Raw genomic sequence first — 19,474 nt, 5'->3', positions numbered from 1 at the left:
CGCTGCACGCAGAGAGGAAAGCAGGCCATGAGAGTGTAGCAGAGGACCTGCACTGGCTGTCTGTACCAGCTTTGAGTTATTCATAAGGTCGGTCACTGATGCTGGATGATGAGTCCTGGCTCGCAGTCAGTGTTCATCTCAGAGGTTTTGGACAGGGTTGAAGTCGGGTCTCTGTGCAGGCCAGATCTACACAACTCAAAGATTTCTTCATAGAGCTGCTTTTGTTACGTGAAAACAGGGAAAATGTTCAGTTTTTTTTTTTTTTTAATTGGGTTCAGTTTGATGCCTTCTATTTGGTGGATCTTTCTTTAGAAAATGTTACCCTGGAGTCAGACACTTTTTTCACGCTTTACGTGCTATTAGCAGAAACGCTGTTAGTGGAAAGTTGATGAACCAACACTCGCCCAACTGATGTTTCCATCAGCATTGTTTACAATGGCTTCAGGGTCGAAATAGGAGCAATTTACTGAAAGCTGTGCTAACATAAATGTAAATAGAGCATATAAGGCAAAAACAGAGTCAGTACAATTCGAACAAGCTTGAAGGTCAAAATTTGGGACGACCACCTTTATTCTTCAACACAGCCTGAACTCCCTGAGGCGGCTTTCCTGTCAGCTCTTTAAGTAATCTTCAGGAACAGCCCTTCTCTTCTTGAAGGACTTTTTAAAGCTGTTGTTTCATGAAACAACTTCCACCATGTTTTACAGACGGCTGTAGGCCCTCACTGTTTTACCTCTCTCCATCTGTACTGACAATGATTTGAGCCAAAAATGTCAAATTTGGATTCGTCTCTCCATCAGACCTGTTACTACATTTCAGTCCTGTTCTTGTGTAATTTGGCATCCCTCAGCCTTTTCCCTTCCTAAAGAACGGCTTCTTGACAGCCGCCCCTCCACTGAGGGCATTTCTGATGAGGCGTCGGTGAACAGTGGACAGATTCTGTGTCAGGTCTTTTCTATTTCTTAAAGACAGGACTTACAGTTGCTCTTCATGTACTGTGTAGTTTTTCTTTTTTTTAGCCCTGCCACTTTTTCTTTTGTCCTCCACATGTCCAGTTTCCTCCTGTTTTTAAGGCCACACTGCAAAACATTTCTAGCTATGCCAGGTTTTCATCTGATAGCACTTTGGGAGTCACCTCCTTGGTGAACAAATACTATTTTATGGCTGGCAAACTGTGCTTTTTTTGGCATCTTTCACAGATTCAGCTAAAGAAATGAAGACAACTGTTTATGTTTTTTGTGACAGGCTGCTAGTAACAATGTGCCTAACAATTTAAACTGTTTCTTTGTTAAGTTGTAGACACAACACCGGTTCATCCGCTGAGTTTGGTGCTTGAATGATTCACAGGGCCGGGGTTAAGTGGCTTAATAAACAAACAAAAAATAAGCAGGGATGTCTGCATGCTTTTAGTCACACAGTGCATATTCAATGTTTGTCTTTTAGAAAGTTCAATAACTAAAAAAAATGTTTGTTTTTTTTAATTCAGCTGCACACTGCAGCTCCAAGCTATCGAGTTGCTTTCCCCTTCAATGTCCTTCACGGCACACTGAAAGTCACAGAAACAGCACCCTCTCCTGGCCATACCAAGAAATTACTTGTTGCCTGGATAACCAGCACGCATGATCAGTGTGCAGGTGTTCTTAACTGTTTATGGGGGGTTTGCAGTGATTTTCACACAGCATCTCAAATTCCTGCTTTACATCTCATTTAAGGTTCAGTCCCCAGCTCCCCTTGTTTTTATTTTATTTATTTATTTTTTTTTAAATGTGCTACATCCTTGATTGCAGACTACAAAAGTTTCAAAGCGTACGCCTTGGGTAATACAAGAAATTAGTTTTATTTTTAATGCAGAAAAAAAGGAGACGATCAAAGCAATTGATGCTGGCATCCACACAAATCCCCCCCGCCCCACCCCCCACCCCACCCCCCACCTAAAAAACAGCGCTCTGGTTTTGGTTGCCAGCACAAAAAGTGGGGTTTAAGAAGCTTTTCTGAGGCCAGGAGGAGGAGCGGGAGAGTCTGGTTTGATATGAGCAGAGGCAGTCGGGGGAACAGCAGATGTTCACAAGACACAGGTATACATTTTTTATTTGTTGAGTCAGGATGTTTGTGTTTGTAGTTCTGCTTGTCATCATTTCCTGTTTTGTTCTGTGTTCTGCAAGCCAACATTTCTGCTTTCATTCTTCATGGCTTTGTCAAACATCTTCTCACTTCCTGCCCTTTCTGTTGTCCTCGGCGTCGCTCGAATTGTGGTATTTCTGCTTCAAACTGCTATAAAACAATTGACCCCGATTTTTTTTTTGGTTCCCTTCCTATTGTGCATTTTGTTATGATTCATACTATCTCACTCAGTTTTCCTCCTACTCTTCAGGAATGGAAGGTCTGTGAGAAGTCACAATAAGGGAATAGCACGCTTTGAGATTTCATTTGTACTCTCAGAATTCTCAAACAGCACACAAAATGGGTCAAGTCTGGCTCCTCAAGGTCACACTGTGACATTTGAAGTACGGCGAATCAGATAAATAGCAGGCTTTGATGCTGACAAGTGGGTCTTAACTGGCCTCTGCAGCTGCACTCTTTAATCTGCCACATTTTCCTTTCCACTCTTCAATTTGACAAACAGGATTTGAAGTGAAGCCACCCACACAGTAAACAGCGAAGAGTGAGCTGCAAGTGGATGAGGCAGGTATTTACCACTCTGTGTGTTTACACATCACGCAATCTCTAACAGCAGCAGCAGCAGCAGCAGCCAGTCGTCCGCTCTTCTTCTTCTTGCAGTGCAGAAATGTGGCCCGAGGTGAACGACAGTGGGTTTGTTTGTTTGTTTGAGAGCTCGCAGTTACAGCTAGCAGCAATTGAGCTCACCCCCCCCAAAAAAAAAATATATATATATGGCAACAGCTGGACTTCATTTGGCCATGTAAGCTGCTACTTCCTTTTCCAAACTCTGGGCAAAGCGGTGGTTGAGGAAGAGAAGCTGCCCGTGGGGAAGCAGGCGGCTGAGCAGGACATCGATACGGCTGCTCTTCAGCAGGACCTGCAGACAAAATGCAACAAATGATGACCCTAAGCAGGCTCTCTATTAATCAGCAATGGTTACAAGATGGTAATAAAATCTGTGTAGCTGCAATCTTGTTTCATTACTGCCGAATTTTGGTTTATTGATATTTTCATAGCATGTAATGAGAGGCTGCTCTCGAGAATCTGGCTACCAGTGTTCAACAATCATCTTTCTGGGGAGGTAAACTGTTTAAGGTAATGGACTGCGGTCTAATGATGCCTTAGAATGCATACAGACAAAAACACTCGGTGCAGTCTCTGAATACAAATGTACTTACAGCAGTAGGAAGGTGCATGAGTCATAATAATCTACTGCATGTTTGTGGCGGGGAAAGGATGTTTACGCAATTATTCCTGTCAGAAAAAAAAAAAAATCTGACGGATCAAATAAAATAAAACATTTTATCAACAACTGGTCCATGACTCAAGGCTAACATCAGTTAAATCAGCCCACTCGGTTTGTCAAAGTCAAAAGGCTCAAGAGGTCTTTTAAGTTTGACTGTTAAGGATAACTTCAAAGGCACTGACATTTCTCTGTGCGCTTCACACGCTAGTTAGAGCCGTGAGGGAGGCACGACATGCCACTGCAACAGCCGTCAGCGCTTCAAGAACGCTGCCACGTTTGAAAACACGGATTTAATTAGTGAAAAACAAACAGTATATAAAAGATGTCATTAACAAATGTGATGTTGCACTTCAGCTTGTTAAATATCGTCTTTAGCGTTTTGGCTGACAGCCAGGGGCGACCGTATTTTGATGAGGGTGCTAAGTTATCAGAGGGTGCATCGCACAGACACTGACAGTAAGCGCCAAATAAAACACTGCAGCTCCATTCACCGAAAACTGGATCGCAGACTTCCTCGATGGTCTGTCAGCACGATCAGTTTCGCAGGGTGTCGTTTTATGTGTCAGATCATTTCACTGACGACACTCAAAAAAAAGGCATCAGCACCAGAGCTCCCGTTCAGGGACGTGAATCAAAGGGACAACACCCCTGATAATGCAAAGTTTCAACCCTAATACAATTTAAATGGGCTATGTGCATGCCAATTCAGATACAATGCCACATCAGACCATAGCTAATTCTAAACTATACGTAATGTTTCTCCTTACAAAGCGTTCTGAAAATACAGTAATATATTTAATAATGATAATGTGTGTCTGGGGTTGGTGCTCACCTCGCTCCCTTGCCCCAGCATGTGCAGGTGCTCCAGGCAGTGTCTGGTCAGGCTGCGCAGCGTTCCCTCAGCCAGCAGCAGGTTCTCATGGGGCTCACAGACGAGCGTGAAGCCCAGACTCTGGACCCCGAGCCACAGAGCGCTCGCCTCCTCAGAGAACGGGTCTCCGGCTCTGAGCCGCACCACGCCGCAGTCGGCATCCTGCAGGGCCAGATTCTCTTCACCCGGAATCGTCTCCACTAGCGGCCGACCTGAAGCTTCCCGGGACAGAGACACAGCACTCCGGACCTGCCTGAGTCACAAAGAACCCATGGAGCATTGGTTAGTATGACAATGAAAGCATGCTAATCATGGGGTTCTTTTTATTTGAGGCATTTCACCATTTTTACTGATAACATTAGAACTATTGTCTTTTGACAATACTAATCACCAGTTACAGGCTGCTGTGTGGAAGAGGAGAAAACCAACACACACACACACACATAATAACATAACACTGCAAACAAATGAGACAATTGCAGAGAAGATTCTTGTTTGGCATTTTACATTGTGTGTTACCAGCAAAATAGCAGGATGCAGAAGGAAGAAGAGTTTGCATTATAGCAAAAAAAAAAAAAAAAAAGGAGAGATGACAGATAGTGAAAGAACTGTTATTATGAGCTATTAACATGAGCAAAGCTTAAACAAACAAAACGATGTGCAAAGATTTTAATCGCTAGAAATAAAGTGAGAGCATTTTATTTTTAGAGTTTTTATTAACTTCACACAAACAGCAGAAAACAATAACAAAAAAAGTCAAAGTGGCTCTCGTTACGCTTGTGTGCAGTTTTTCTTGGCAGGTAGGTTCAGGTTTTTCAAAGCATCTAGACTGAGACTATCTCAGTGTCTTTTCAAACTTAGCCAGGCCATCTGCTGCACAACTATTCTTGCGCTCTCGTGTTCATCGCTGTGCTGCAGAATGAATCTTGGACCAGTCTTGATGGCACTGAGTGATGGATACGGGTATAAGCATTCAAAGAGCCTTATACTTTTTGAACAATACTGCATGTGATAAACATCAAGAAGGGATGCAAGGACAAAAACAGGCACCTCTGCACACAGGCTGCATGTCTTAGTCTGGACAGGTATTTGTATCTGATTGAGACATTTATCAATGAGAGAAAAAAATATTTTTGTTCTGCAGTTCCTGCATGAAGCAAATTCAAATTTCAAGCCCTAAACACTGGGAAAGACTGGATGTCAGAATTACTGACAAAGTAAAACCAGAGCCGCACCACAACAGATGCACATCATGACTGCGCTGGGATTTTGCAGGCCTTGGGGCACTCTCGCCTTTCTACCTGGTGGAATATGAATGAAGATCAAGTAATGGGACAGAGCCTGGGGCTGTCAAGTCATTTCCACTATGTTAACGTAATGTAAAATACACAAAGATGATTAACTGAATGTAATGCCGTCTCCTGGGCAAAATTAGGCACATTAAAAGGCTTAATTATATCTTCATAATCATTTATAGTGTCCACTTCTTTCTCTGAGCTGAAATAGAGTAACTTCGAGTAAAAATTAATTTTAAGGTGTTAACCAGAAAAACCTACCTGGCCACTGCGGCCACCTTCTCCTTCTGCAGAAGTCTTCTTTCCTCCGGGCTGAGCTCCCGGTGCCGCTCGGACAGGACTCCCTCATCTGGACCGAAAACCCGGGAGTAAAGGACACGGCTCTCCCCGGCAGACAGAGCACTGACCGGGCACACGGTGTGGATGAGGAAACACCGAACCATGTTCTTATGCTCGAGGGGGAAGCCCCCAAACACGGCTTTTTTTTTTCTCCTCGTTGTTTTTAAATGTTTCTTCTCCTCCTGAATTTTTGTTTACTTTGTAACTCAACCTATCTGCTGATTTTAAGCACTTCCGCGTTTGGTCAGCTGACCGGTCTCGGCTACTGTTGAGTTTCATAGATATCACCACCAGAGGGCGCTCGCAGCCAGCGACCCCCGCCTCAGTGTTTACAATATGTACGCACTCAGATACTCAAAAATTACACAAAGTCAGACTTATATATTTTTGAAGGCTTGCTGCTAATACAATTCAAAATAAATGCTTCTGTGATTGAGCAAAATCAGAAATGTAATCACTGTTTCTGTATCAGTGAATAGATGCCAGCTGACTGTTTGTTTACACTTACAAATGAAAGAGATAAATCAGAACCACAACCATAAATTATTGAAAAAACTGCCAGCATGGAGTAGTATGGTGGAAGTGTATAAAATTGGAATGGTTTAGTCTTGAATAACATACAGCATTAGCTGAAACTGATCATAGAGATATCAGGAGAGGGATTTGGTACTTTACGCAGCAAATTTTAATCCAAAACTCTGAACATAACCCTCAATGGAGCAGGTCACATGTGACGCTGAAGACTCTGGCTTTCAGCTCAACAAACCTCACTAACTCAATAGTCTCGCTTCCCAGCGCAGCCCTCAGGACTGAGAGACAGAAGGAGTCTGCAGAGAGGCTGAGTAAGAGCAGAGGGTTTCAGGGTCTCAGCAGATAAACAGAGGCAGCTGGTAATCCAACAGCTGCTGCTCGTCATGCTTCTTTACACTGAGAGGCCCTCCTCTGTCTGTGTGTGTGTGTGTGTGTGTGTGTGTGTGTGTGTGTGTGTGTGTGTGTGTGTGTGTGTGTGTGTGTGTGTGTGTGTATAGAAAGAGAGCATTCACTCTGCTTTGTTAGCATTCACTTCACCTTCCTGTTAACCTGTTCACCTCAGCCCTGAACTTACTTGCTGAAACCGAAACACGGTGTAACAAGACCTGAGGACATGTGGTTCTAGTCATTCACGGCATTTATTTTATTTTAATCTATATATTTTCATTTTATTTTACCGTTATTATTTTTTAGAGGAAATGCTGACTTTCTGGACTGCTTGTGTCGTTGTTACAAGTCTAATAGCTGGATGAGAGCAGCACCATGAGGACGTGTAGGTGTTAGAAAGCCCTGCCAGTTCAGCAGTGTGATCCAGATTGAAATATCTGAACAGCTATTTGAGGGAATTCTGGGCTACACTGTTGTAATTCCTGTCCTTAAAGCTCCCTAAAAATCCTTCAGTTGAGCCGAGATGAGATGCCACAGCAAAAACCAGCAACACTGACGAGAGAGCGATCATAGATTAGCTTCTCTTCACTGGCTCCAGGTCAAATCCAGAATTTCTTTTTTAAAACCTTTTTAAAATCCTGTCTCACATGCAAATTGATACAATGATGACACCCCATCATATGTTAAGGACCCTTTGGTATTGTGCTATACAATAAAGCTGGTGTTTATATGGGATGGCAAATTATTCCAGAGCCTGAGAGCCAATAAAGGCAACCGGCCTCTTGCCTTTAGGTTTAGGGAGGAAGAGGGGGGGCACTGAGAGAAGGTGCTGGGGGGGTGACCTCAGTAACCTGAAACCTGGAGGCAAAATATGGACTTGAAAGCTCCATGAAATATTGTGGAGCTGATCCACAGAGGGCTTTAAAAACAAATAATAGAAATTTAAAAGGAGCTCTAAGCTTCACAGGAAGCCAGCACAACTAAACTAAACGACTGGAGTTATACAGCGAGTTATAGACAACTGTTTTAAAAACTGTGAAATATGAGTTTATATATATATATGAGAGCCACATGAGCAGACAATGGCACATTTAGTCTGGATATATTTTATTCGGTTTATGCACCCTAATAGCATCCTCTAAAAAAAACGAAATGAAAAAAAAGGAAAACAAACATTTGCAGAGATATGAATTGTGTATGCGTGTGTGATGTTTGTGTAAGGTTTAAGTTCACTTTGCGTTATTGTGAGTATTTTAATTTAAAATAGAAAAAGAAAATGAATTATCAACAGTGACTGTTTATACTTGAGTACCAAATGTCATTGCGATAGATGCGAAATTCACTGAGATATGAATTTTAAAATGTTGCCAGTAATGAGAGTAAGGCTTGGTTTTGAACATTTTTGGAGATCTTGTCCTTTGACCTTGAAATTAAAATGATGTTCTGGGGGTCACAAACAGGGGTGAAAACATGACCTCCCTCCGCCTATCGGTGGGCGAGGTAAATATGAACGCTGTGCAGGTGGAATGGTTGGCTCTTACTCTCAGACAGAAAGGAAATAAATGAATGTAACTGAATATTAAACTGTTCCTCAGAGCAGGGGTGTCACATGTAAGAAAAGCCTGACAAAGAGCTCAGTCTGTCCCACCGTATGGCAGCTGCATTTTTTTGTGATGACAGTAAAATGACTGAATGTGGAAAAAATTAGTCATTTTGTCGAAGCTGCATTTATTTTGCAGGCTTTTCATCAAACGTTTCCAAAATGTAATTCTTACGGCTAAAAGAAAGATTTTCCAATACTTATGTGTCCCCTTGAGATCAAACTGGGCTGTCAGCGCCCCGTGAACTAAAATGACTTTGCTGCTTTAAACATGGATTCAGCTCAAGTCTCATTTTGATTTACAGCCTACTTTTATGGAGCTTTTGCAGGAGAGCAATATTTCTGCAACACACATAAGGTAATAATCTCCCCTTATCAGTCTGCAAACATTACTCCCCAGTAACAAAGATCTGGATGATGGAGATGACTGCATGTAATAATTAGACACAATCATTGTGAGTGGTCAGTGTGAAAGTGAAGGCAAATTATACAACTTCAAATACCCGCTGTGTGATCGGTTTTCAGTGGGCAGAAGAATAAAAGGCAAAAGCAGCAAGTTTGAGTGAGGCGCAGCTGCTTTTGTCGAGATCACCACAAAAAAAAAAACGTAATGTAACATAATGAAACGGCACAGGTTTCAGTGTTTTCAACCTATGACTCACATTTTCTTGTGGTGAAATAAAACCAGCTGAATAAGAACAACAACAGGATGCTGGTGACGGGAAGAGCAATCAGCAGGCCGTGTGGACCAATAGCTGCGAGGCCTGCGAATTTGAAATGAAGGAAGCTAAAGACGACACGCAGCAAGCGATAAAACATGTCTTTTTGTCTACTGCGCATCCCCGGTGTAAGGTGAACTCATCATAAACTGGGGAGGACTTGCGGAAAGCAGAGCTTGTGAGTGAGAAATGAAGAAGTTTCTAATCCTTTAAAAACAAAAGAGCTCACCTCACAAAACCACAGTCCCCACCTGAAACCGCACTGTTCCGCTCCAAGACTTCAACCACCCTTGGCAGCTTGTGGGACCCTTTAATTTACAGGCTGGTTTGTCAGTTTACTGATAGTTTCAGCAGTCGAGGTGTCAGAGGGCACGCAGGAGTTTCTAGGTGACACCCAGGCTGGAGGTTTGCGAGTGGGCGCCTTTGATCGGCTTTGCAGAAAAGCAGAAACAGTGAGAGGAAGGGTGGGGAGGCTTTGAGGGCAGCTCTGCTGAGCGCTGGCACGGTTTCCCATCTTATGACAAGTCTCCACAGCTTTTCATGAGCTCAAGGAGCCTCCAGTCATATTATATTTAAAGTATTTTTGTATTAATGAGATGAGGCACTGATTCAGCAGAAACATCAAATTATCTTTTAGAAATGTTGCTTTACACCAGCCAAGCTCCACGTTTGACTGAACCCAAACCAAAGCAATGAAAAGATATCAGGAGCTTCTGGGTCTGGAAAGTGAATCGAATGCAGAGGTGCTATTCTAATGGCCAGGAGGGTGCAAGTCCTCAAAAAGAAGTCCAACTGTGGAGAAATCTGTGGGAAAACAGCCCCGGGCTCCCTCGAGCTATGCCCTCAGGAGACACTTTCCTCACGAGGCTCAGTCGTCCGTTTCAAGTCTTACTGAATACAAAATGTTTATTCTGTTCTCTATGGTGCCCATTAGTGACCAGAAGGTATGCTTGAAGGCATGTCTACCCTATGATTGACTGAACACCTGTGCCACCATCATATACAGTGCTACCACAATCCACAGTACAAGTAATGAGGCCTTCACACCCATACAATATCAGGTCAATCACATTTTATACTCTTCAGAGTTTATATTTATTAAAGTCTTGAAAGCTATCAGATAAACAAAGCACACCTTTGAGAACACAGCATCAGTGTAAGCATCCCACTGTTGCTTTGCAGAATTCTTGAACCTCCTAATTGGATGAGTCTAATTGTGAAACCCGGCTGAGTTTACTTTAAGGAGCTGCCAAGGACTCATCTACACTTTAAAACTTACTGTTGAGCTGAAGAAGGAAGCTTGTACTGAAAGGGTCTTGTGAGTGTTGCATTATGTATGCCTTGTGTAAAGGTGTGAGGCCTCTCAACCCTCAGCAACCAGACTAGTAATTGTCATGCTGCAGAGGACACTGTAGACCCACTGACAACTGTATGCAAGACTGTGGATACTAAAGAGCTTTTTTTGGTCCCCCTCCCTTGTCTGTAATAAAGCTGTACGGTGTTTGGCCTTTAGTGCTGCTGACGGTGCTTTTTTAAGGGGATTTAGGAGAGAATGAAAGCAGCTTCAGTTGCACAATTCAACCAACAGACACTAGTTCCAGCAAGCTCCACTGGCTGTAAATAAGTTCTCAGACCTCACTCACTGGAATGCAAACAAAGCCTTGCCCTTTCGTTCCCACAGCCACTGTGAAACTGTCTGATTTCAAACTTTGGTAAAGTGCCAGAGGGCTGGTGCTTTTACAGCCTCCCCTCCTTCATGTCACATGTTTACAGCACGTGGTGGCTCAGATTCACCCCCCCCCCCTTCCTGCAGCAGGACAGTTAACATCATGTCAGGACAAGTCAAGCTGCCAGGTCCTGCCTTCACAGAGAGGAATGTTTGTATGTGAAGACACGTGCCGCAAAAGAGAGGCCGCTCCCATGGTCGACTGAAGAGGGAAAATTTGAAAAACAGGAAGCTGCCTGTGGGAAGAAGGCTGAGAGCATGCGGAGCAGAAGCCTAAACATTATTAGAGATCAAATATGGAAAGTTTGCTCAGGCTAAAAGCTGGAGGAAGTGGAGGTCCAGGGTATGAGCACAAAAGAATAAAGTTGTTTTAAACTAGTCTGTCAGTTCTTTACATTCAGAGGAAGGAAAATAGTGAAAGATTACAAAAAAAAAAAAAAAAAAAAAAATCAAAGAGCAGTTATTACATTATAAATCACTTCAAATACAGTTAATTATTGACCAGAAACACTCACCGACTGCTTCAACACCAATAAATTAAGGAAATGCTTCGCAGTCAGCAACGGCTGAGTGGAAAATTCTCTACACTGACATAACATCTGTGCAAGATATTAATATTTAAAAAAAAAAAAAAAAAAAGCAGCAAGTTTTTTTAAACTTTATTTTAGCAGCACTGTGTATTCCCTAAGACTAAAGTTAAGCCTCAGAATAAATTACGAAATAAGAACAGGGGCCTGGTTTACTCTAACAGTAACAGCACGGGTTGGGCAGCCATACACTGCAAACAATAATGCAAACTGAAGAAAAGAGCAACAGACATTCACATTAGAGGCTCAGAAATGGGAGAACGTTTGGAGTTTTTACTGTTAATTATTGACAGCAAACACGTGACTGTTTCAGCTCTGTCAGCTGCTAAGTACCTGCTCAGTGGGACAACACACACACACACACACACACACACACACACACACACACACACACACACACACACACACACACACACACACACACACACCTTGAAGGACTGGCTTCATCTCAAAGACCTGATAATCATGAAGCTAATAAAAATACTTGTCCCTAAAAACTGAGATAAACACATGAGTGTGTCTGGCTATTAAAACTCAATCCTTTAGATTGTCCAGGACCATAAAGGTTTACATTTCTTAAGCTGTTAAGATGAACATAAACTCGTTTTCCATAACCCGATTTTAATGAGCAATTCTAACAAACTACTTGCAAAGGAGTATAATTTGAGTCCTTCCTGATGAAACATTCACAGAGAAAGAAGAGGCCATTATACATCTCATTTCAACACACATTGGATCTTTATTTCAGCAGCTCCACCGCGAGCCTGAACCAAAATACCGAAAGCACCGTTGTCCCTATAAACCAACATTATTAGCTCGACAGAGGGGGAGACATTTTCCTGTGGATGTTACGGTGTCAAGGCAAAAAAGATTTCTTATTAGAGCAAAAATAAAAAATAAAAAGAATCCGTCCACACTTGCTGACCTGCAGCACCAGAGAAATGTCACTGCAAAGTAAACAGGCAGCTTTGTTTGCTTTGGTATTGTCTGAGGAAAATAATCAAGTATTGAAACACATGTGGATGGGGGGGGCGGGGGGGCTCTGCTTTGATCTTGTGCTTTTACATGCTATCATTAAATATCCAATCTGCATTTTGGGATGCCCAGAGGCTCACTTTCAACACATAAAAGGTCAACAACTCTTTAAAAAAAAAAAAAAAAAAAAAAAAAAAAAAAAAAAATTAATTACATAAAAAAGTACATATGGAAAAAAGCACATTACCCTTACAAGGTATTTAAATTAAGTGCGGATATAAAGCGGGACATGACATTAAAATTAAAAGAAAAAATTCCAGTGGGGGGGGGGGGGGGGGGGGGACTGAAAGAAAACAGCCTTGGCAGTGTGGTTTGGTGTATTATTGCATTACGGCTCTGATTTGCCAGCTTATGAAAAAAAAAAAAAAAAAAAACAAATCAGGAAAGTTAAAAAGGTCCTAGTGGTTTTTAAAAAATAAATTCAAATCACCTTTAGAAAATCTGTTCACTGCACCTCTGACTTCTTAAGGCCAAGGACTCATTTCACATCCTTCCCTCTTTAAAATTGCATAAATAACCAACGTTGCTATAGTTCAAAATGAAACTTTGGGGGGGGGTGGGGGGTTAAAATCCCTTTTTCTGCTGGTGCAGTCACAAAAGGTATTTTATTTGTTAGGGTGAGGCCTTGAGGAGGCTGCACTGAGTCTGTTCATGGAGAGGCAGTGTGTGTGTGTGTGTGTGTGTTTTAGCGGCAGATTGGGAAGATGAGGTCACAGCTTCTTCAGCCGTCCGTACATCTCTCTCTTACTGCGCTCTCCGGCCCAGGTGCGGCTTTTCAGGCGGCACTTCCTCAGGTCCTCCTTGAAATCCTCGTGGTGCATGGGTCGGTAGGACTGAGGTTCACATTGTGCCTGCACAGGAGAATGAGATGAGAGATTTACCAGCTCCTCCCAGTTTAAGACCTCGTTTAGACTAAACATTCATGCGAAAACCTGAACATATTTCATGCTTAAAGATTTGATTAAACCCATCCAAATACAAAGCCTGCATTTCTATTTCCATCGTTGAGAATCAAAACAAAACCAACCTGAAAATGAGGGAAGAAGTCTTTGTAGCCGCCCTTGAGGATGTAGAGCTCGGGGTAGTGGAGTGTGGGATATTCGTTCAGGGCGCGGTCTCGCTCCCGGACAAAGCGGCACATTCGAGGGCCGCGCTCTGAGGAGAACTCGCAGTGGAAGATGATGACGACTCGCTTGTCTGGGCTGGATGGGACAATTGGTTTCTTGAGGAGGAAATCCTCCACCTGCTCCTCCTGGTGCAGGTTCAGTGCTCCCTGAAACAAAGACAACTCCAAGGGGTTAAATTATAGAGCATTTATAAAGCAGCAGAAGAATAACTTGCAGGAAACAAAGAAAAGTTTTTAAAATTGGATTTTACTGGTGATTTTGAACATGCACTTCTTAATGTGCCATTAAAATCAGTGTTAACATGAATAAAAGAACTTTGTAGCTGCTCCATCCACTGCTGTTTGTTTCACACAGCAAAAAGTCTGCAGTAAAGCTGCAGGAGTTAAATTATGCTGATGAACTGTTAATAAGACAAAGTATTTCTTACCAGATTACTCGCTGGAATAATCGATAGAATGCTCGATTACTAAAATAATCAGTAGCTGCAGCTCTACTACAATGTCTGACATGTTGGCGGACACCGACTCACCTTGATGTGTCCTCCTTCAAACTCGTAGGGGTAGCGGCAGTCAATGACAATGACTTGCTCGACCACATGATCAAACTGGCCGGTGAGAGCTGCCACCATCTAAAGACCAGGCAGAACATAAATATTTAATGATTTATTTTCAAAAATAGCATAACTGCAATAAATTACTAAAGCTATGCTCAAGAGGCTGAGCACGATGACAGCGTGTCTCCTCACCATGTCTGAGGTAATGTACTTGAGGTCTTGATGTTTTCCCTCCACTGTGGGTAACACGAAAGGCTAGAAGACAAAAAAGGGTTTAAGAGCTATTTCACTATTGCAAGTAACTAATTAATAAAAGCACACAGATGAAGAGTCTTCATGCTCCCTTACCTTGGTGAAATCACCTATTAGCTCATTAGAACCGCCCTCACCGTCCAGCATCTTTTCAATCTCTGCCTGGCAGAAGGACTTGGACCTCTGGAGCAGCGAGCATCCCTGGAAGCAGAGGAGGGGAAGACTTAACGAGGCAGCCGAGGAGAAAATGAAGCAATTTAAGATAAGCCGTAAAGCCTGGAACAATAGCCAGTAAGCCCCGGTGGATGTTTTAAAAGCCATTTCTTCACGTCCACAACAGGCGGCAGATGGTCAGGGGAGACTGTTTTTTACTGTGCCAACAGAGTTTTGCTGTCTGTTCAGAACAGCAGCTCCAAGTTATCAGTGGTATTAAGTTCTTTTCTCATCAAAACATTTAAGCTTGACAGCATGACTAGCATCACGTGGCTTAGATCTGCGCAGTACTGTTTATATCCACTTAATTTGGTCTTCATAAAAAGGATGATGCAACTTCCTCCCCCCAGGTTAATTTTGCTAATACATTCAGAGTGATCTGTGACCCAACTAACTTATATCATGTATCACAGCTATCCCAGGCAGTAAGGACTCACCATTCTTGGGGATTCAGGGCTTTGTTCCATGGTGGTTACTTGTGTTCCTGCAAGGCTGCGTCGCCTCTTCACCCTGACAGGTGTGTTTTCATCTCCAGGGCGGTCAGAACGCTTTATAGAGGGACGGGACACGGGACTGGGCATTGAAGGAGAGCGAAACAGGCTTCGCGGTCGGCACCGAACCACAGGCTAAAGAAATGGGAGAATATATTAAACTCAATTCACATTCTGCATCAAAATTTTCAACTTATAACATAAAGAAAGCGCAACTGCTGTCCCCGAGGCACCAAATTTTATACTGGGTGCTTTTCACTCTTCAATAATAATAATAATAATAATAATAATAATAATAATAATAATAATAATAATAATAATAATAATAATAATAATCATCATCATCATGTTGGCTGTGTTGTTTGTAAAAATGGGTGTTAAAACAGATTAAATCATCTTACTCAGTGGGTACACTTACAGAGTCTTCTTCTGTGATGTCAGTCACCAGTGGGGCAGTGAGTAAGTTGGCCATGCCCATTGGTACACTGGAGTCATTCTGCAATCAACAAATGGGTGATGTTAAAAATTAAGACGTCTGAGAAACAGGAATTGTAAAGAAAAATGGATCTTTAAAAATCTATGAATATAGGCGGAGCAAGGGGCTCACCTCCATGTTGTCGTCAAGTATTTCCAAAAAGCCGTCATCTTCGTCATCGTTTAAAGAGGAAGTGAGGGAGGAACGTCTCAGAAACATGGGGCTGGAGTCTTGAAAGCCAAGCTGAATTGAAGGTGGTGAAGAAAGCTTGACGACAAGAAAAAAAAAAAAAAAAAGGGGGGGGGGTGTCAGCATCTTTCTGTAAGCAGATCATTCCTTTTAGCTTGCACGGACAGATTCTTCACATGTTCACATACCATGAGGGCTGGTGCTGAGCTGGGGCGGCAGGCAAAGGCATCCTTTGACTGCCCGTTAAAGGAACGCACACGACTCCGTGACACGGGTTTGGTTGGTTTCTTGAATTCAAAGCTTTCCTGGGGGGGGCATTTTAAATATAAGAAAGCGATGCCAACACCCAGATAAATCTTTACTTCAAAAAGCACCTGTTATTGAAACCATTTTTCTAATAACCAAGTGACATTAAGGGAAAGATGAAATGACCCAGTTTTTAACCTAAATGATACAATGCCTTCTCCGTGGTAATAAAAGCTTCTTGAGCATTACCTTAGCTCTAAGGCAGTGACTTTGTAACTAGAGACATAAGTGAAGGACTTTGGTCTAACCATCCCACTGACCTCTGGCATGTTCTCCTTGTTCTCATAGTGAGAGGTGGTTACTTGGGAATGTTGCTGACCAAATACTCCATAGCGGTGTGAATCATTTTGCTGTCCTTTTAAAGCTGGACTTAAACCCATGAGCTGGTGCTGAGGGGGAGAAATAAAAGAATCAGTTAGCAAGATAAGCCGCAAATTAAACTAATTACACTGAGACATACAGGGCTGTAAAAATTATGACAATATTACTTACTGGCAATGAGTTGATTCTTCGAATTGGAATTCTCCTATAATCAACAGATAGCAGAGAAAGAAATTGCAGTCAATAAAAACCAGCATATGGTAGATAAGCTTTACTGGTTTGAAAAGTAAACCACTGTCAGGAGAGCAATGTTGTTCATATGGGGGAAAAATGTTGACTGGAAAGCAACTTACTCATTGATAACTCTGCTTGACTCTTGTATGGCCTTTTCAAATCTATAACAGAACAGAGTAGAAAACAGTAAGCAAAGATGGCAAACTACAAAATGTAAAGTTTTTGCAATAAGCTCTGCTAAGAAAAGACACTAGACTAGACTTAACTGTCAGTCAAAGCACTGCACGCTCATAAACTACAAAGAATCTGGAGAGCTATTGGAGGTACCAAGAAGAACAGTTGGACTTGAGGAAGTTGGTTGAATGCATAGAAGCAAGAGGTACCCTTTGCATTGAAGTACTGCCCACCTGTATGCAAAACAAGTGGGGCTGAGAGCTCAGGGGGTGTGAGGGAGGTCAGGGGAAGGGATGTGGATATCAGCTAATCTACCATATGCCTGCTGGAGCCAATGCTGCCAAGCCCCTTTCTGCAAGAGCTCTTTGTTTGTTGAGGGGGGGGAGGGGGGGTCCCATTCAGTACAGACCACAAGAGGGGAGGGCAGCTGTTCTCTGGGGGTGCCCTGATTTCAATAGCTGATGCAGAGAAACTCCAGCCCTCCTTTTCCTATTGAAATAAGGCTGCAGAGGAAGAGTGTGCCAAAGCCCAGAGGGGGTGGGTTATCGGCAAACCAGAGCGTACGACACATCCTCCCCCATCATGGAAAACTCCTAGCAACCTAACAGCTGTAAAAGGAGGTAAATGAAGTCTTGAGCACCAACTGTTGCTGTAAAGGAACTCTCATCAGACCTCGGCAGATGTCTGCAGACTCACCCAACTGAGAATTAAGAAAAGAGCCACCCAAGATTAGGCAGCTAGGGGTATGCTGACAAACTGATCAAGATAACACTGAGCACAAGTGCTGCAGCAATTTCACTGTGCCCAGCACTGGGATTTCCAACCAAACAACCAAACTTGTCCTTGGGTTGATTGAAACTCATACAGAAGGATTCCCCCCACCCCCCATATTTAGGGGGCATTTTATGCCAAATGTTATTATTTCACACCTACAAAATTACAATATTTAACTGTAAGTCAATTCCATAAATTTCCATTATTATCCCATACTCCTACTTTAGAAAATAAATTTCACGTGCTGTATTAGCTAATCTGCCTTCCCAAAGAAAAATTAGTGAGGCCATCTTAAAGCCAATGGCAGAAATAATCCTTCAGTTGGAAAATGGTGCTCAGCGCAGGGTGGGGGGTCGGGTGAAAGGGCACAGGGGTGAGGAGAGGAGCACTGCTCAAAAGCTGATAATAGAAGGAGGAAAGTTTAACTTACGTGTCCTCCACTTCAATAGCATCCAGGGGGCTGGGGAGATCCAAGCCCAGGCCTGAAGGAAGAGAAGTGTGTCACTAATAGATGATACTGCCCTGCATTATATATATATATATATATATATATATATATATATATATATATATATATATATATATATATATATATATATATATATATATATATATACACACACACACACACAGTGTATAGATGAGCTGTGTGGTGGAGCATTATAGTACTGGAATTTTCTTATGTACTTAAAGAGACAAAAATACTATAGTTGATATATTCAGCTGCAATTTGCGAATTACAATTCACACTCACACACACACACACACACACTCTAAACTCATGACTGTGAAATCAAATTAAGTTCATGAACATTAAGACCTCCAGCATTCATTTTAATTGCATCATTAGCACAGACAATAGCTTTAACGGGGCTCACCGGCATCAGATGAGACGTCAGAGGCAAAGGAGTTAACTTTCTCGAGGGGCGCTAGCGTTCTCCTTTTCGGGGTATCACAATGGCTGCACGACAAAGAGATAAACAAGAAATATAACCACAACGTGAAGCCCAGTTCGTATTGTGCATGCCAAAAAAAAGAGGTCCTGCAAAAACAGGAACTGCAGCTATATGAGAACAATTAACAAATAAAGATGTAATAGTACCTCCCGAGTCCAGCTAATTTGTTCATATCCATAGCCAAATTGGTGACAGGGGACAGCACAGCCTTGGGTCCAGGGGAAAACAGATTCCTGCAGTGCGAGGTCTTGGCGCTGTGCTCCGGGAGAGAGAGCAAGGAAAGCTCGAGGATCCGTTCGGGCCTGCTCGTCTTAACAGGACTGTCCCTGTTAAAAACAGATTCCATGTTTTTCGCTGTCCAATCTGGAAAGATTCACGCGGGGTTACTACTTAATTATTTGAATTTCGGGTCGGAGAAAGCAAGACGGTCCAAATTTCGAGCTAACCCGGAAGCTATTCAGTTAGCTAGGCACTATTAAGATTACATTTCCAATAGTGCGATCCGAAACACCGGTCGTAAGTGGTCGGTGGTTCCTTGAGGTGTAAAACCTTAATTTGGTCTGTTCAAATTACTAAAGCCACATATTTGTTGTTTATGCCAGAGAGCTGCAGCACAGACTACCTCCTCTCTGACAACCCCTAGCTTCTGATAAAGAGACTGATGCTGCCTGTATTTATGTTCAAAATAGAAGCTCAGGAGCGGCAATATTTGAGCCAATCAGCGCCGTTGTTACATGCAGACAACCAATGTTACATGCAGACAACCAATCAGAGTGCGCAAGTAGTCTCCTCCGTCATCCTCTGACCGGATGGGGAAAAGGAGGAGGATGTGACACAGTTTTCATCTTTTTTCTTCCCAATTCTTTTGTTCTCAGATTAAATTTGAACTTTTATTTTTATTATTTATTTTACC

General features: G+C 42.5%; 2 protein-coding genes across 3 annotated transcripts; both read right to left on the bottom strand.

Annotated features, from left to right (window-relative positions):
• Positions 1-1,931: 1,931 nt before the first annotated feature.
• On the bottom strand, positions 1,932-6,160 carry ap5s1 (adaptor related protein complex 5 subunit sigma 1). The gene is made up of 3 exons (XM_030718888.1): positions 5,834-6,160; positions 4,239-4,530; positions 1,932-3,037 (listed from the first exon to the last, which is right to left on the bottom strand). Exons 1-3 carry the CDS (start codon positions 6,013-6,015, stop codon positions 2,909-2,911), a joined length of 603 nt encoding a protein of 200 aa, XP_030574748.1. The 5' UTR covers positions 6,016-6,160; the 3' UTR covers positions 1,932-2,908.
• Positions 6,161-12,814: 6,654 nt separating this feature from the next.
• cdc25b (cell division cycle 25B) lies at positions 12,815-19,237 on the bottom strand. Of its 2 annotated transcripts, XM_030718822.1 has the most exons (15): positions 18,708-19,237; positions 18,484-18,566; positions 18,036-18,087; positions 16,777-16,818; positions 16,595-16,628; positions 16,363-16,491; positions 15,985-16,101; positions 15,740-15,874; positions 15,551-15,628; positions 15,079-15,267; positions 14,525-14,629; positions 14,369-14,431; positions 14,153-14,251; positions 13,524-13,769; positions 12,815-13,347 (listed from the first exon to the last, which is right to left on the bottom strand). In XM_030718822.1, the coding sequence occupies exons 1-15, from the start codon at positions 18,905-18,907 to the stop codon at positions 13,207-13,209; spliced, it is 1,713 nt and encodes a 570-aa protein (XP_030574682.1). In that variant the 5' UTR covers positions 18,908-19,237; the 3' UTR covers positions 12,815-13,206. The 2 variants fall into 2 exon arrangements, with proteins under 2 accessions (XP_030574682.1, XP_030574683.1); XM_030718823.1 differs by lacking the exons at positions 15,740-15,874; positions 15,985-16,101 and having other exon boundaries at positions 18,708-19,236.
• Positions 19,238-19,474: the final 237 nt, after the last annotated feature.

The sequence above is a fragment of the Archocentrus centrarchus genome, chromosome 22 (assembly GCF_007364275.1).
Source record: "Archocentrus centrarchus isolate MPI-CPG fArcCen1 chromosome 22, fArcCen1, whole genome shotgun sequence".
Taxonomy (NCBI): domain Eukaryota; kingdom Metazoa; phylum Chordata; class Actinopteri; order Cichliformes; family Cichlidae; genus Archocentrus; species Archocentrus centrarchus.
This window is presented reverse-complemented; position numbering and strand designations above follow the sequence as displayed.

Coding starts and splice junctions, on each gene's coding strand:
- ap5s1 (XM_030718888.1), bottom strand. CDS start 6,015: ATGGTTCGGTGTTTCCTCATCCACACCGTGTGCCCGGTCAGTGCTCTG. Junction 4,531..5,833: donor AAGGTGGCCGCAGTGGCCAG/GTAGGTTTTTCT, acceptor TTTGTGACTCAG/GCAGGTCCGGAGTGCTGTGT. Junction 3,038..4,238: donor TGCTGGGGCAAGGGAGCGAG/GTGAGCACCAAC, acceptor TTTTGTCTGCAG/GTCCTGCTGAAGAGCAGCCG.
- cdc25b (XM_030718822.1), bottom strand. CDS start 18,907: ATGGAATCTGTTTTTAACAGGGACAGTCCTGTTAAGACGAGCAGGCCC. Junction 16,629..16,776: donor TCAAGCAGAGTTATCAATGA/GTAAGTTGCTTT, acceptor TGTTGATTATAG/GAGAATTCCAATTCGAAGAA. Junction 16,492..16,594: donor GAAGAATCAACTCATTGCCA/GTAAGTAATATT, acceptor TCTCCCCCTCAG/CACCAGCTCATGGGTTTAAG.